Here is a 13,548-nt window from a genome sequence, read left to right as displayed (position 1 = left end):
GTAAGCTACCATTCTGCTTAGGCATATCACAATAGGAAGAAAGAGTTTTGAGGTCAGAGCTTAAAGGCCAATAAAATCCTTATAGAAAACCCTAATATTTCAGAACCAATGGTTCTATAACCCCTTCCCCAGACTCATCTAAATGCCATGACGATCCAGGATAAAGGACAAACAGCAAATATCTTTAGGGCAATTATTTAAGGGATTTTTTTTCCAGTCACAACTTGCTTATTTAAGCAGCTAACTTAATTTCAATTAAAGAGACCTTTGCGTATGCCTTGTATGGCAGGCCCTGATACACTTTCTGGGCATGAGGGAAACCAGCAGGCCTGAAATTTTCATCAATGAAAACTTGGTTCTTGATCTCAAAGACCTAATGTTTGGAGGGAGATAGGCAAGGAAACAGTCACTGTATACTACAGCTATGACAGAAATAAGCCTAGGGTACCATGAGAGCTCACAGATGGAACATTCAAGCTTGTTCAGGACACTTATGGGGATGGAACCAGGTCAGAGAAGGATTCACAAAGATTATATCTGGTGAGAAAATTTTGTTAAATCAAATGCTATAAAAATTGGAAGTACTATTTTTATTAAACAATGACTTGGATAGGGAATAGGCAAAAGTACAAACCTTCTAATTGTCAATTAAAAAGTAATTTCCCAATATTCAGTGGAAAAAAATGTCAGTGTATTCTCCAATTTAAAAATGGGCTTATATTCCAAAGGTTTGTAAAGTAAGTTGCTGGAAAAACTGAAGTACATTTCCTCTGATTAACAGTATTATAAAATATTCATAGATTCTCTGAGAAGCTCCATCCCCAAGTCTATTTAGCCATAATAGGTTACAATGCTATTTGTGATGAAATTCAGTTAATAATAATCATGTAGTTCAGGTGATTCACATAGAAAACTGAATTTAAATTGATATTAATATATCTTGAACCATGGTTCTTATGCTTAAGGAAAAGCTGGTTTAATTAAATGGATGAGAAGGATTAAATGAAACAAACCAGACACATGTGCATTTGTGCTGGGCACTTGACAAGCATTATCTAAATTTAATCCCCACAACAACCTGGGTTGCATTTTCTTAACAGGATAAACATAGAGGAATATAAATATGGAATCATAGAGGGATATAATAGGGTCCAAGTTCATATTTATATACTGTTAATAATCAGTTTTAAAATTTCACTTCTATGCTCAACAAATCTGGTTCTTCCCTCACATTTACTTCCCTACTAAATTCAGGGTGCACAATTCTAAGCTGATGGAAAAAATGTCATATATCCACTGTATCTGAGCATCATTCATTCATTGATCAAATGTTTATTGACCTCCTGCATGCTAACCACTTTGGGGCTAATACACAAAAGGAGATTGCTGTTAAATTAGTGAAGACTAAGCAAAATAGATCACCATCAAGTTGTTAGATGAAATACCGTATGTACAAGGCACCACTGGCTTATGATAAACCACGATTTTTGTAACACTAAAAAAAGAGCTACCAGGGAATTCCCTGGTGGTCCAGTGGTTAGAACTCTGCACTTTCACTGCCAAGGGAGCAAGTTCAAGCCCTGCTCAGGAAACTAAAAATCCCACAAGACATGCAGTGTGGCCAAAAAAATAAAAAGAGCTACCAACTAAAGTATGACACAATACTTTATCACACAGAATTCATTTTACATTTCTTTTTATAACTTTATATCTTTAGTTATTTTTGGCTACTCAGGGTCTGCATCGCTGGGTGTGGGTTTTCTCTATTGTGGCGAGTGGGGGCCACTCTCCAGTTGCAGTGCATAGACTTCTCATTGCAGTGGCTGGCTTCTCTTGGGGCAGAGTACAGGTTCTAGAGTGCGGGCTCAGTAGTTGTGGCGCAAGGATTTAGCTGCTCCATGGCCTGCACAATCTTCCTGGGCTTCATAGATGGCTCAATGGAGCCACCTGCCAAGGAGACCTGGGTCCAGAAGATCAATCTCCTGGAGAAGGAAATGGGAACTCACTCCAGTATTCTTGTCTGGGAAATCTCATGGACAGAGGAGCCTGGTGGGCTACAGTGCATGGAGTCACAAAGAGTTGGATACGACTTAGCAACTAAACAACTAACTACTCTTATAGTAGGATCTTACTTCAGTTTTGGAGAATGATAAAGAGAAAAAGTGTCAAGTTTTGTTAAAGTAAAACTAACCAACAGGCATGAATCTTTATATACAAGAGACAAACTCCAAGCATGAATTTCAACCATATGAGCATTTTAAATCTCAAATTAGTCAATGTATTTGTAAACACAACACACTCAGCCTAAATGCTTGGTGTTGAAATAAAGTATTGATTCTATTTATGAACTGAAACGATTTTCAATGGAGTATCACTTAAGTTACCCCATCTTAATGGAACTAGTGAGGAAATAAGGTTTCTTTATAGAATGAAGCTAAAGAGGTCTAGGATTTCAGTTTCTCATTCAGTCAGCACTTAAGCAGCCAGCACGTTAGACACCCAGGAAATTAAGACATGATTCCTACTCTTAAGAAGCTCACAGTCCTGAGTAGACAGCAGATCAATAATTACAGGAGTCAGAGGGCTAAATGTTATATCTACAGAAGACTATGCGGACATAGAAGATGTGCTCCTTGACAACTATGTGATAATGCCTACTAGGAGATAATAACCAAAACCAACAAAACTGTATGACCACTATGCATCAACTGTTAAGGAAATAAGGGAGAGGAGGAAGAAAAAGAGAGGAAAAATTATTCCCTGCCTAGAGACAAGGAATAAGAAATAAAAGCTGTATGTTTTTAGGTGAATGTCTCAAATCCAAATAGATATATTAATATTTCAACATCTACTAGCCTGCTTAAGTCTGTTAGGAGGGCAAGTAATGAGTCATGAGCTGCACAGTAGCAGTCCTAGTCACTGCTGTCACAAATTCTCCAGCTTAGGAGTCTTCTGGTGGGGACAAAATACTGAAGTTTAATTGCAGCCAGCTATTTAAAGCAAGGCACCACAGCTCTTATATATAAAAAAGAAAAGTTGTCATTAGCAACACTGAAGAGAATGGAAAGAATGGAAAGGACGGCAACCAAATGGCTGTCTGGGATCATGAGAGTTCATTACTATCGATAAGGGCATCTTATTAAAGCAGATGACTTAGAGTCTAAAAACTGTGTACTGGATCAGGCTATTAAGAGATCATCTAACTCAAATCTTACTTTATGGGAAGGAATAATTAGCTGTCTGTTATGTAACAAGCCGGATTTTGAATTCAGCAAGAAAAATATTCCCTTTAAAACATGTGAAACACTCAAAGTCATAGATTTCCCAGAGCCACTCTCCATAGCACTGGAGCTTAGACTCAAGCATGTCTGGTGCCACAGAAGTCTTTATAGTACACCTCAGAGTTCCTTCTGAGGTCCAGAAAGAGGAAGACTTGACCAAGTCACATGCCTTATTAGTGGCAGAGATAGGATTCCCACTTACACCTGGAAAAAGTCCATGGCAAGGACATACACAGAGACACAGTGAAAAAAGACTGATAGTAAACAATTTCAGCCTTCTGCCATGATTTCGAATGACTATAATTTTCAACATAATCTCTTATTCAATCTTCAAAATACAGAGTTGACCCTTGAACAACGTAAGAAGAGGGGCTGGGTTTGGGGGTGTATGTGTGTGTAACCCTTCAGGCAACTGAAAATTTATGTATAACTTACAGTTGGCCCTGTGTACCTTCCATATTTGAGATTCCACAGAGGCAATTTCAACCGACCGTCAATTGTATTAAGTATAGTACACCTGACCCTTCCACAACACAGTATGAATTCCATGGGTCCACTTACACAAGGATTTGTTTTCAATAGCAAATATTACACAAATGTAATGGTAAATAAAACACAAGTGGAAATTGGTTGAAGCTGCAGACACTAAACCATGGAAAATGGAGGACCAACTATAAGTTATACCTGGATTTTTCACTGTGGGGAGGGTCAGCACCCCAACTCCCTGTTATTCAAGGGTCTATGGCATTCACTATTGAAAAAAAACAAAACAAAAACCCATGTATAACAGGACTTGCTCAGTTCAAACCATTGTTGTTCAAGGGTCAACTATATAGGTAGTATGTGCTTGGGACTGGTTGTCGATACTGAATTTGAAGGACATCTAAGTGTGGTATATAAGTGGACCATGCTTTTAAAAGAGCTATTTATTACTTAAATGTTTCTTCTCTAAAAGTAACTATTTCACAGTATAAAGGAAGAAATTTTTCCTAACCAATCAAAAGTGTTTCCTCAAATCTGACATCAAGTAACATGACAAGAAAGTCTCGTCAAGTTAAAAAAATTCCAATTACCCAATTTTGGAGAAATAGATTTGCTGGCAATAAGTGTAGCAAAAATGGGGAAATGGACATTCACTCAGAAGTGCTCAGGTCAAGGGGCTCAAAAGTGGCATAAAGGGGAGAGGGAGAAAATGGGAGAGGGAGGGAAAGAGAGAAACCACTTCCTAAACCTGTGCTGTAAAGAAAACAGTAGGGAATCTGAAGTCAGATTAGCCTGTTCCTCTTGTTAATATCAAGATTTAGAGCAGTTGCTGTTTACTCTCTACTCCAGACATCCTTTCCCACCACTCTCTATTCCCTAACAGAATTCCAAATAAATAGTAGCTAGTAAAGATCTTTGTTATCTCTTCTCCAGCCCAAAAGAATGAATCAGAATTGGTCTAAACCAGTCACAGTAATCCCACTCCCTACTGCCAGTGATTAGTTTTAGGATGTACATGTGAACCAGTTCTAGACAGAGACTTAAGGGAAAAACCTGCTGGGGAGTTTCCCATTCTAGGGGAAAAAAAAAAAAACAGGGACAAGCTAAGTCAGGAAACGGTCTTTGTCTTTGTTTCTTCCTTTTTATTTGGAAAGAAGAATAACGGTAAGGTACAAGTGGACTTGCAGCAGCCATGCTGCAACCATAAGGTGACCAGTAAGAGAAGGAAAAGCCAACATTTATAAGGATGTCAAAGGAAAGCATGCAAAAAGTCTGGGTCCTGACTGATACAGCTGAATAACTGAATCAACTCTGAACTTCGTATTTATAAAAAGTATTACTTCAATAAATAGTATTTCTGCTTAAATCACAAGTTGTTAACAAAAAATTAATTATTTCACATTAATGTAATATTGTTAATCTGAATTTGAGGAATTTTATAGGCTGTGTTTAAATAGTAAATATATTTAAATAGTTTTCTAATTATATTACTCTTATACATAGGAATTTATCCCTTGTTTTAATTTGTACATATTTAAGTAATATTAAATACAATATTAAACATGTCTACATTATGTAACATAAAATATTAAAAGTAACATGTCAGTACTTTCCATCGGAAATATTTTTCATTCAAAAGGGATTTATACAAATTGAAGAACATACTTCAAGGAAGACTCAACGTCATCAAAATGTTGATTCTAAGTTAACTTACATATTTAATATAATGCCGATAAAAATGCTATTAGGCACTAGTCTAGTTGATTAGAAAGTTTACACGTAAAAAAAGTAAGAGGAGCTAGGAAAATCCTGAAAGAGAATGAAGGGGAAGCTACCCCTACCATTTACTAAACATATTAAAAACGCCTCTCTGATTTAAAGCATAGCAGTGGCACATAAACAGACTGACGAAAAAGGAAAGAAAATTTGTAAACAGACCCAAAACTACATAGAAATTTGGTGTATGATAAAGATGGCATTTTAACTAGTGGGGGAAAGGACTAATTTTTACTGAGGTGAAATTCACACAACAGGATAAGGATAAAGACTTTTAAAAAATTGTGTTACACAATTGGACAGCCTATGGATAAAGATAAAAATGGCTTCCTAGGTGGCTCTAGTGGTAAAGAACTCGCCTACCAATGCAGGACATGCAAGAGACGTGGGTTTGATCCCTGGGTTGGGAAGATCCCCTGAAGGAGGAAATGGCAACCCACTCCAGTACTCCTGCCTGGAAAATGCCATGGACAGAGGTACCTCGAGGGCTACAGCCCATAGGATTGCAAAGAGTCAGAAGCAACTCAGCATACAAGCATGCAAAAGATAAAAAAGATAGATCTGTTCACTTTGCATATCAAGATAAACTTCAGATGGATGTAAAAAAGAAAGATACAGGTCTCAGGGAGAAAAGCATATTACTTTATAACCTGGAAGAAGGAAATATCTTTCTGAAATACAAAATCCAGAAGCAAAGGGTTTTTCTACAGAGGTTTGATTATATTAAAATTTTAAAACAGAATTTTTTACATGGCAAAAATTATTATAAGCAAAGTAAAAGGGCAACTTTGAAAAATATTTTTTAACATGTACAAGGGGAAAAAAAACCCTAATATATAAAAGGCTTCAAAGCAATTCCATTCTTAGGTATATATCCAAAAAAATACAAACATTATTTCCACACAGAGATTTGCATGTGAATGTTCACAGGATCATCATTCATAAGAGCAAAACACTGGAAACCCAATTCCAGCAACTGAAAAATGACTACATAAGTTGTGATATATCTATACAATGGAATACCATTCAGCAGAAAAAAAAAAAAAGAATGAAGTACTAATAAATGCTACCTCATAGAAACTTGAAAATATTACGCTAAGTGAAAGAACCCAGTCACAAAAGGTCACATATTGTATGGTTTTATTTATATATCTCCAGAATAGGCAACTTCATGGACACTGGAAATAGATTAATGGTTGCTAGGGGAAGCGGGGGGTGATGTGAACAGGTAAGTAGTTTCTTTACGGAATGATGAAAATGTCCCGGAATTAGTGATGATTGCACAACCTTGAACATCCTAAACATCACTGAACTGCGTACTCTAAAAGGGTGACTTCTACAGTATGTGAATTATAAATCAGCTGTTTGAAATGGATAACATAAACAGATTACTCTTTTAGTAATTTAAATCTTTTAGTAACTTAATATGCAACCTTGAGCAAATCACTCCACTTTGCCCTTTATTTCTCTATCTGTGGTAAACAGCCCCTTAAAGCCTTCCTCAGAGGCCCTGATATTTGTAACACATTTAAGAAGTTGAATGAAAAACTGTCTGATCAGATATGAATAAATACACAGCTTGAAGGGGAAAAAGCTGTGTATTGTAAGATACATTATAAGATACTGAAAGAAGTGCTTCTATTTCTTGAAGAATGAGCCTTTCTCATTGTTCTTAACATAATCTACTAGTTACCATTCCTTAAGAGCTTGTGTGTCAGGAAGCATAACTGCTTTTCATATATTATCTCGTTCTCACAGCACTCTAAGGTAAGCAGAAGTATCCCAGTTTTAGAGTTAAGAAACAGACCATGAGAGGTTAAATGACTTAACTAAAGTAAATTCAAGCTAGCCTTCAAACTCAGATCATTATCACTTCAAACAACGATCTCTTTTGCACCAAGGTGTAACGAGAACCGGGCTCCAGAATCACTGTGGACGGTGATTTCACTGCAGCCATGAAATTCAAAGACAACTGCTCCTTGGAAAGAAAGCAATGACAAACCTAAACAGTGTATTAAAAAGGAGAGACATCGCTTTGCCTACAAAGGTCTGTATAGCCAAAACTGTGGTTTTTCCAGTAGTCATGTACGGATGTGAGAGTTGGACCATAAGAAAGGCTGAGCACCAAAGAATGGATGCTTTTGAACTGTAGTGCTAAAGAAGACTCTTGAGAATCCCTTGGACAGCAAGGATATCAAACTAGTCAATCCTAAAGGAAATCAACCCTGAGTATTCATTGGAAGGACTGATGCTAAAGCTCCAATACTTTGGCTACCTGATGTGAAGAGCCAATTCACTGGAAAAGACCCTGCTGCTAGGAAAGATTGAAGGCAGGAGGAGAAGTGGGTTGCAGAGGATGACATGGTTAGATGGCATCACTGACTCAATGAACATAAGTTTGAGCAAACTCCAGGAGAAAGTGGAGGACAGAGGAGCCTGGGGCGCTGCAGTCCATGGGGTCACAAAGAGTCAGACACAACGTGGTGACTGAACAAGTAAGAATAACAATAGTAACAAAAACCCAATATAAATCTGGGTTTCTGAAGTCTTGTTTCTGCCACTTAAGGATTCTGTGATATTAGGCGAGTCAGTGAACATTTGAGTTTTCTCAATAAAAGAAAATATTAACCTTTGCCCCAACTTACCTCATGGAATAATATAAAAAAGGGACTAATATACATGTATCATTTAAAGCACTATAAAACTGTAAGAGATGATTGTAGAAACAAAGTACTTACTATTGATGAACCAAAACTATACTGAAAAATGACTTACAGTCTAATTGTAATGGAATGTACTAAAATAGTGACTTTCAAAACACCCTTAAGCACACCACATGATATAGACTAAATGTTTGTGCCCCCAAAATTCACGTTAAATCCTAACTTCCAATGTTACTTTTGAAGGTGGAGCCTTTGGGAGGTGATAAGGTCATGAGGGTGTAGCTCTCATCAAAGTGATTAGTAACCTTACTAAAGAGACCCTACAGAGCTTCCTTTCCCCTTCCCACAGGTAAGGACACAGTGAGAAGACTGCCATCTATGACCCAAGAAGCAGTCCTCACCACACACAGAATCTGCTGGTGCCTTGATCTTGGATTTCTCAGTCTTCAGAACTCTGAGAAAAAAAATACGGTATTTTTTTTATGGTAACCCTAACAGACTAATACCAGTTGCAAGCAGGGCTCTAAAGTCAGAGTAGTTCCAAAAGCTTTTAAAAAGTTCAAAACCACTGTTCTGAGCATCATCTACTGGCATCTATCAGGGAACAATAAAACCAGGATTTCAGGCCTTACCCGAGAAATAACATACATAAAGCTACTGCCACAATGCCTGGCACACAATATTAACAAAAAGAAAAAAGTAATTGCTATTATAGCTTTATCCAGTAATACTTTGGAATTACTAAATCCAATTGGAAAAAAATAAATTATGGAAACTCAAGAAAAACCAAAATCTCAAAACCACCCTGAATATGCAAACACAGCTAAACAAGGTTTACTGAAACTAAAGGCAAGAGATTATGAAAAATAGTTGAAACAGTAAGTCGTATAAGATACTATCAAAGGAACAGGTCCAATCTGAGAGTAAGAGAAAGGCTGGGGAGTGGAAAAGATGGGAAGATTAAAAAAAAGCAACTGAGAAGAAGTTAGAAATAAAGGATGATTCGAAACTGGCGGAAGTGACACTTTATAAACTAGGACTGACTAAAAAAAAAGGAAGACTGAATCCCAGGGTATTTGCAAAGGAATAAAATACATAACTCAAATTAACTATTGCCAACAATAATAATTATGAACCCAAAAAACACAATGGGTCTCAGAGTCCAGAGATCCAAGTCTTTAGTGACCCTATTGCCCAGCTTCTAGGAAGCATAAGTATGAGGAAGATCTGTGTTTCAGTTTTCTCATTTATTAAGAGAATATACTACTCCCTGCTTCCTAGTTTACCTAACAGAATACAGAAGTCTCCAAGGCTCAGTTTCCTCAACTATATGGTGAAGCAGTAAGACCATTTCAAAGCTCTCTTCCAGTTTGATGACTCTAGGGAAGGAGAGTCTATATTATCACTAACATTAGGGTTACATGCTGCTGCTGCTGCTAAGTCACTTCAGTGTCTGACTCTGTGTGACCCCAGAGACGGCAGCCCACCAGGCTCCCCCGTCCCTGGGATTCTCCAGGCAAGAACACTGCAGTGGGTTGCCATTTCCTTCTCCAAGGCATGAAAGTGAAAAGTGAAAGGGAAGTCGCTCAGTCCTGTCCGACTCTTAGCAACCCCATGGAGTGCAGCCCACCAGGCTCCTCCGTCCATGGGATTTTCCAGGCAAGAGTACTGGAGGGGGGTGCCACTGCCTTCTCCGTTAAAGAGGTTAAGTTACTAACAATTAAGCTAATCAGTAGATTTTAGTATACGTGCTGTCGAAGTGGGCACTAATCAGATTTTACTTTCTCTTAGCATTTTTCTTCAGTTCTTCATCTTCAGAGCACTTGTTTTGCCAAAATGAGAAGCTAAGCTCTAAACTTATCTGAAGCGCATATGGTTATTAAAAAGCTAGGATTTTTATGTATTTTCACAGAAGAGCACTGGAATACTGAAAAACCAAAGTTTAGATTAAGAAAGGCAGCAACTAAGATACATATCAACAATAAATGCTACATTAATTTTATAGTCCAGGTTAATCTTCCCCAAATAATCGACTACAGATCAGCTTCCAGATCCTCCATGATCATGTTACAGCCCTACCTTAGTCTTCCAAAGTCAAACAATCTTCACTTTACCTTACATGCAGCCTTCTGCCACCTCTTTGCACTGTGTGCATTCACTGACCCACCTTTTACCTTCCTCTGTCAAGGTTTTCTCATTTTTCTACTCTGTCCCATGGTCAGGTCTCCACTGCAAGTCTTTGTTTCCTTCCCCGGTTTTTCCAACCATTCTCACTACCCCTCTACCCTACTGTTTTAATTTATAGATTCTCCTTTCTCTCCATTCCTAGGACCTGTTTTCACAGCATTGTATCTCCTATCTTCGTCTCTTTTGGTAAGCTTTTGTACAGGTTACTTCAAGATTTTATTTTTCTCTAGTCATTATTCCAAGAATATCTATCAATCCTTCTCTAGAATTTCAAACACACACTCTTGATTACCACATACCTAAGTATTTTTTCTATCCCTTACAGTCACTAGTCTCCAGAATCCTGTCTGATACTACAAACACACCTCAAAACCGACTACCTGATCAATTACCTATTTTCTAGCAATTACCTCTCCCAGGTTCAACTCATTACACTCTCTCTCCTACATCTTAGATCCCCCAACCTGGCCCAGTTCGTTCAACAACCTAAAATTCCAAAAGCCAACACAGCTCCTCCCATTCCAGTAAGTGGTGGTTTCCCCCAAAACATTTTAAGCTGCTACTCTCAATACTTCATTGAGTTTTATCAGATCAGTACATAACTTCCACCAGACCTACTTGCCCTGCAAAAATCAATTGCCCAAATCTTCCTCTTTAACCTTTCCAGACCTTCTGTCCGCAGCAAGCCATTAGTTAAACCCTATTTCTACTCATTTCTCAATCTCTGGAGCCCACAGTCACTCTCTAAACCCCTGCACGCTCTCTCTCATCACTCCTCCCCTTATTCCCTACCCTCACTTCTCAGCACATTCCTATCACCCCTAACAGTCTTCCTGGCTATGTTCTCCATCTTTCCTTAGGCCTATTCCCCACACTTTCTCAGCACCCCTTGAGACCTAATCTCTAAGTCACGTGCTCACTCCCTGAATATGCCTCTTCACCTTTACAAACTCTCTCCAGAACCTTCTGCTCCCTAGTTCTCTTTCCTTCTCCAACCCTGCCTCAGGTGTCCCCTGTTTCCCCCAGCTTCTTTCTATTATCTAGTTCTCACAGAAACTTAGATAAGGATTTACTCCTCCCAAATCTTTCCCTAGTTCTTCTCCTAATTTCCCTCAACTTTTCACTTAGTCATTTCCCATTTCCCTCAACCATCCCTGGAAGATTTCCCCCCACCTTTGTTACAACTTTTTCCTTTTCTCAAACCTCCACCCGTTCTTCTGAGGTGCCTCCTACATCTCTTAAACTATGTTCTCAGCTTCCTCAATCTCTGCCTCATTCCCTTCTCCCTCCAATACTATTTGTCCTCTAATTTCCAGTGACTTGGCGCCTCCCCTAGTCCCCAGATCTGCCTTCTACTTCATGTAAACGTCTCCAGGCCGCCGCCAACATTCTCTCAATCCTTAGCCGCCCTTGCCATGCCACTCTGAACGCCGAGAGCCACCATTCTCCAACGGTCGGGGCCTGGCCTCTAGGGAGACGGGGTACGGGTCACGTACCCCATTCGCATCTTGGCTCCGCTCTGACTGCCCCCGCTGCCGGGTAGTGGAGGGCGAGAGGGCAAGCGCCCAAGATGCATACTCTTCTCGAGGGCCGACATGAAGGGGAGGCCGCAGGTACTCGAACAGTAGCCGAAGCTTCGTCCCACGCTAAGTGCGGCCCAACCGGTTACAGCTCACTCCCCTAGCGACGCCCTGTAGCCTTTAGACAGCACCCAGCTACCGGCAGCACCGCCCACCGGCTCTCTAAACTCCACCCCCTTGCCCCAGCATTTCCACCGGAAGTGCGCAGCAACACTCCACAAAGGCAGCTGGGTAACGGAGTCTCTGACCCTTCAGACCCCTACCGGAGAACTCCACGACCTTCGCCGGAAAGAGAAGCGCTCCTATGTACCCTGGGCAATGGAGTCCTCAAAGAGCGCATTCTGCGCTTGCGCAGTTGGAGGCGACCGCGTTCAACCCTGCAGAGGTAGGGTAGCAAAGCGTCCTGGGTGTTGTAGTCTACTGGTAGGAAAGGTCTTGGCGCCTTCCTTTCTGGTCGCTTCCCAGAGACTGTTAAAGAAAGAACCACTTCTTCCTGCCTCCCAGGTTGCCCAGCGGCCCGGTTGCCGGGGAACGCCAGTGCCTTGGGAAGGGATGGCGGGAGGCTACAGCTTAGGTGCTGGAGCCGTAGTTGAGTTGGTGAGGAGCTCGGGGTCGTCATGAAGCAACGGAAAGCTCAGGGGCCTGGGGGCGGCCGTAGCCGCAAGAAGAGAGGTAATCTGAGCGACCAAAGGTGGAAGACAGCGTAGTTGGGAGATTGGGCGGAGTTCGGGGAGCGGGGCGCTAGGCATTCTAGGAAGACCTCCCACAGCCGCCTGTTAAAAAAGCGGGGAAGAGGATTGCGGAGGAAAATAAACCAGGGCATCACAGGGTTAAAAGAGAGCATTTGACCCTCCCGCGAATGGAAACGATATAAGGGCTGGACTAGGGGACAAAGTGGGTGAATAAATGGAATGAGGGGAGGGCTAAAAGGAGATGCTTCCAAAGGAAGAGAACGAAAAAATTGTAGGTTTTGTTTTGGTTTTTACTTTTTAAAAATTGAGGTATAATTAACATATAACGTTATGTTAGTTTCAGGTGTACCTTTGGATTGGATATTTGTATATATTTCGAAATGATTGCCAGTTGTCTCGTTAGCATCCGTCACCATACATAACAATTTTTTTTCTTTTGAAGAGAACGTTTAAGATCTACTCTTAGCAACCTTCAAATATACAGTACACTACCATTGTCGTCACCATGCTGTACCTTAAATCCCCTTGACTTAGGAATGTTTTTGATAAGCGTGTGGGGGTAGGAAAAGGGGAGGTAGAGCTTTGCAGGTCCCTATGGGACTGGACGGAAAACAAGTTGGTGAGTATGTCGGTAATCCTAATAGGCAAGGATCACGTTTTAGGCCTTACTGAATCCCCTATATGCAGAGTACATCATGAGAAATGCTGGACTGGAAGAAACACAAGCTGGAATCAAGATTGCTGGGAGAAATATCAATAACCTCAAATATGCAGATGACACCACCCTTATGGCAGAAAGTGAAGAGGAACTCAAAAGCCTCTTGATGAAGGTGAAAGTGGAGAGTGAAAAAGTTGGCTTAAAGCTCAACATTCAGAAAACGAAGAT

The 13,548-nt window shown here is 40.1% G+C and overlaps 2 protein-coding genes across 3 annotated transcripts in view; one reads left to right on the top strand and one right to left on the bottom strand.

Moving 5' to 3' along the window:
* Window positions 1–12,124, bottom strand: part of PPME1 (protein phosphatase methylesterase 1) — a 50,058-nt gene extending 37,934 nt beyond the window's left edge. For both annotated transcript variants that reach the window (XM_010848854.1, XM_010848855.1), the window contains exon 1: window positions 11,887–12,124. In XM_010848854.1, coding sequence (XP_010847156.1) covers window positions 11,887–11,987 — 101 coding nt within the window. In that variant the 5' untranslated portion in view covers window positions 11,988–12,124. The remainder of the gene's footprint in view (window positions 1–11,886) is intronic.
* A 279-nt stretch (window positions 12,125–12,403) lies between these two features.
* C2CD3 (C2 calcium-dependent domain containing 3) overlaps window positions 12,404–13,548 on the top strand; it is a 128,615-nt gene continuing 127,470 nt past the window's right edge. The window contains exon 1 of the mRNA XM_010848851.1: window positions 12,404–12,642. Coding sequence (XP_010847153.1) covers window positions 12,588–12,642 — 55 coding nt within the window. The 5' untranslated portion in view covers window positions 12,404–12,587. The remainder of the gene's footprint in view (window positions 12,643–13,548) is intronic.

This window comes from Bison bison, unplaced genomic scaffold (genome assembly GCF_000754665.1).
Source record: "Bison bison bison isolate TAMUID 2011002044 unplaced genomic scaffold, Bison_UMD1.0 scf7180017864276, whole genome shotgun sequence".
Classification (NCBI taxonomy): Eukaryota; Metazoa; Chordata; class Mammalia; order Artiodactyla; family Bovidae; genus Bison; species Bison bison.
This window is presented reverse-complemented; position numbering and strand designations above follow the sequence as displayed.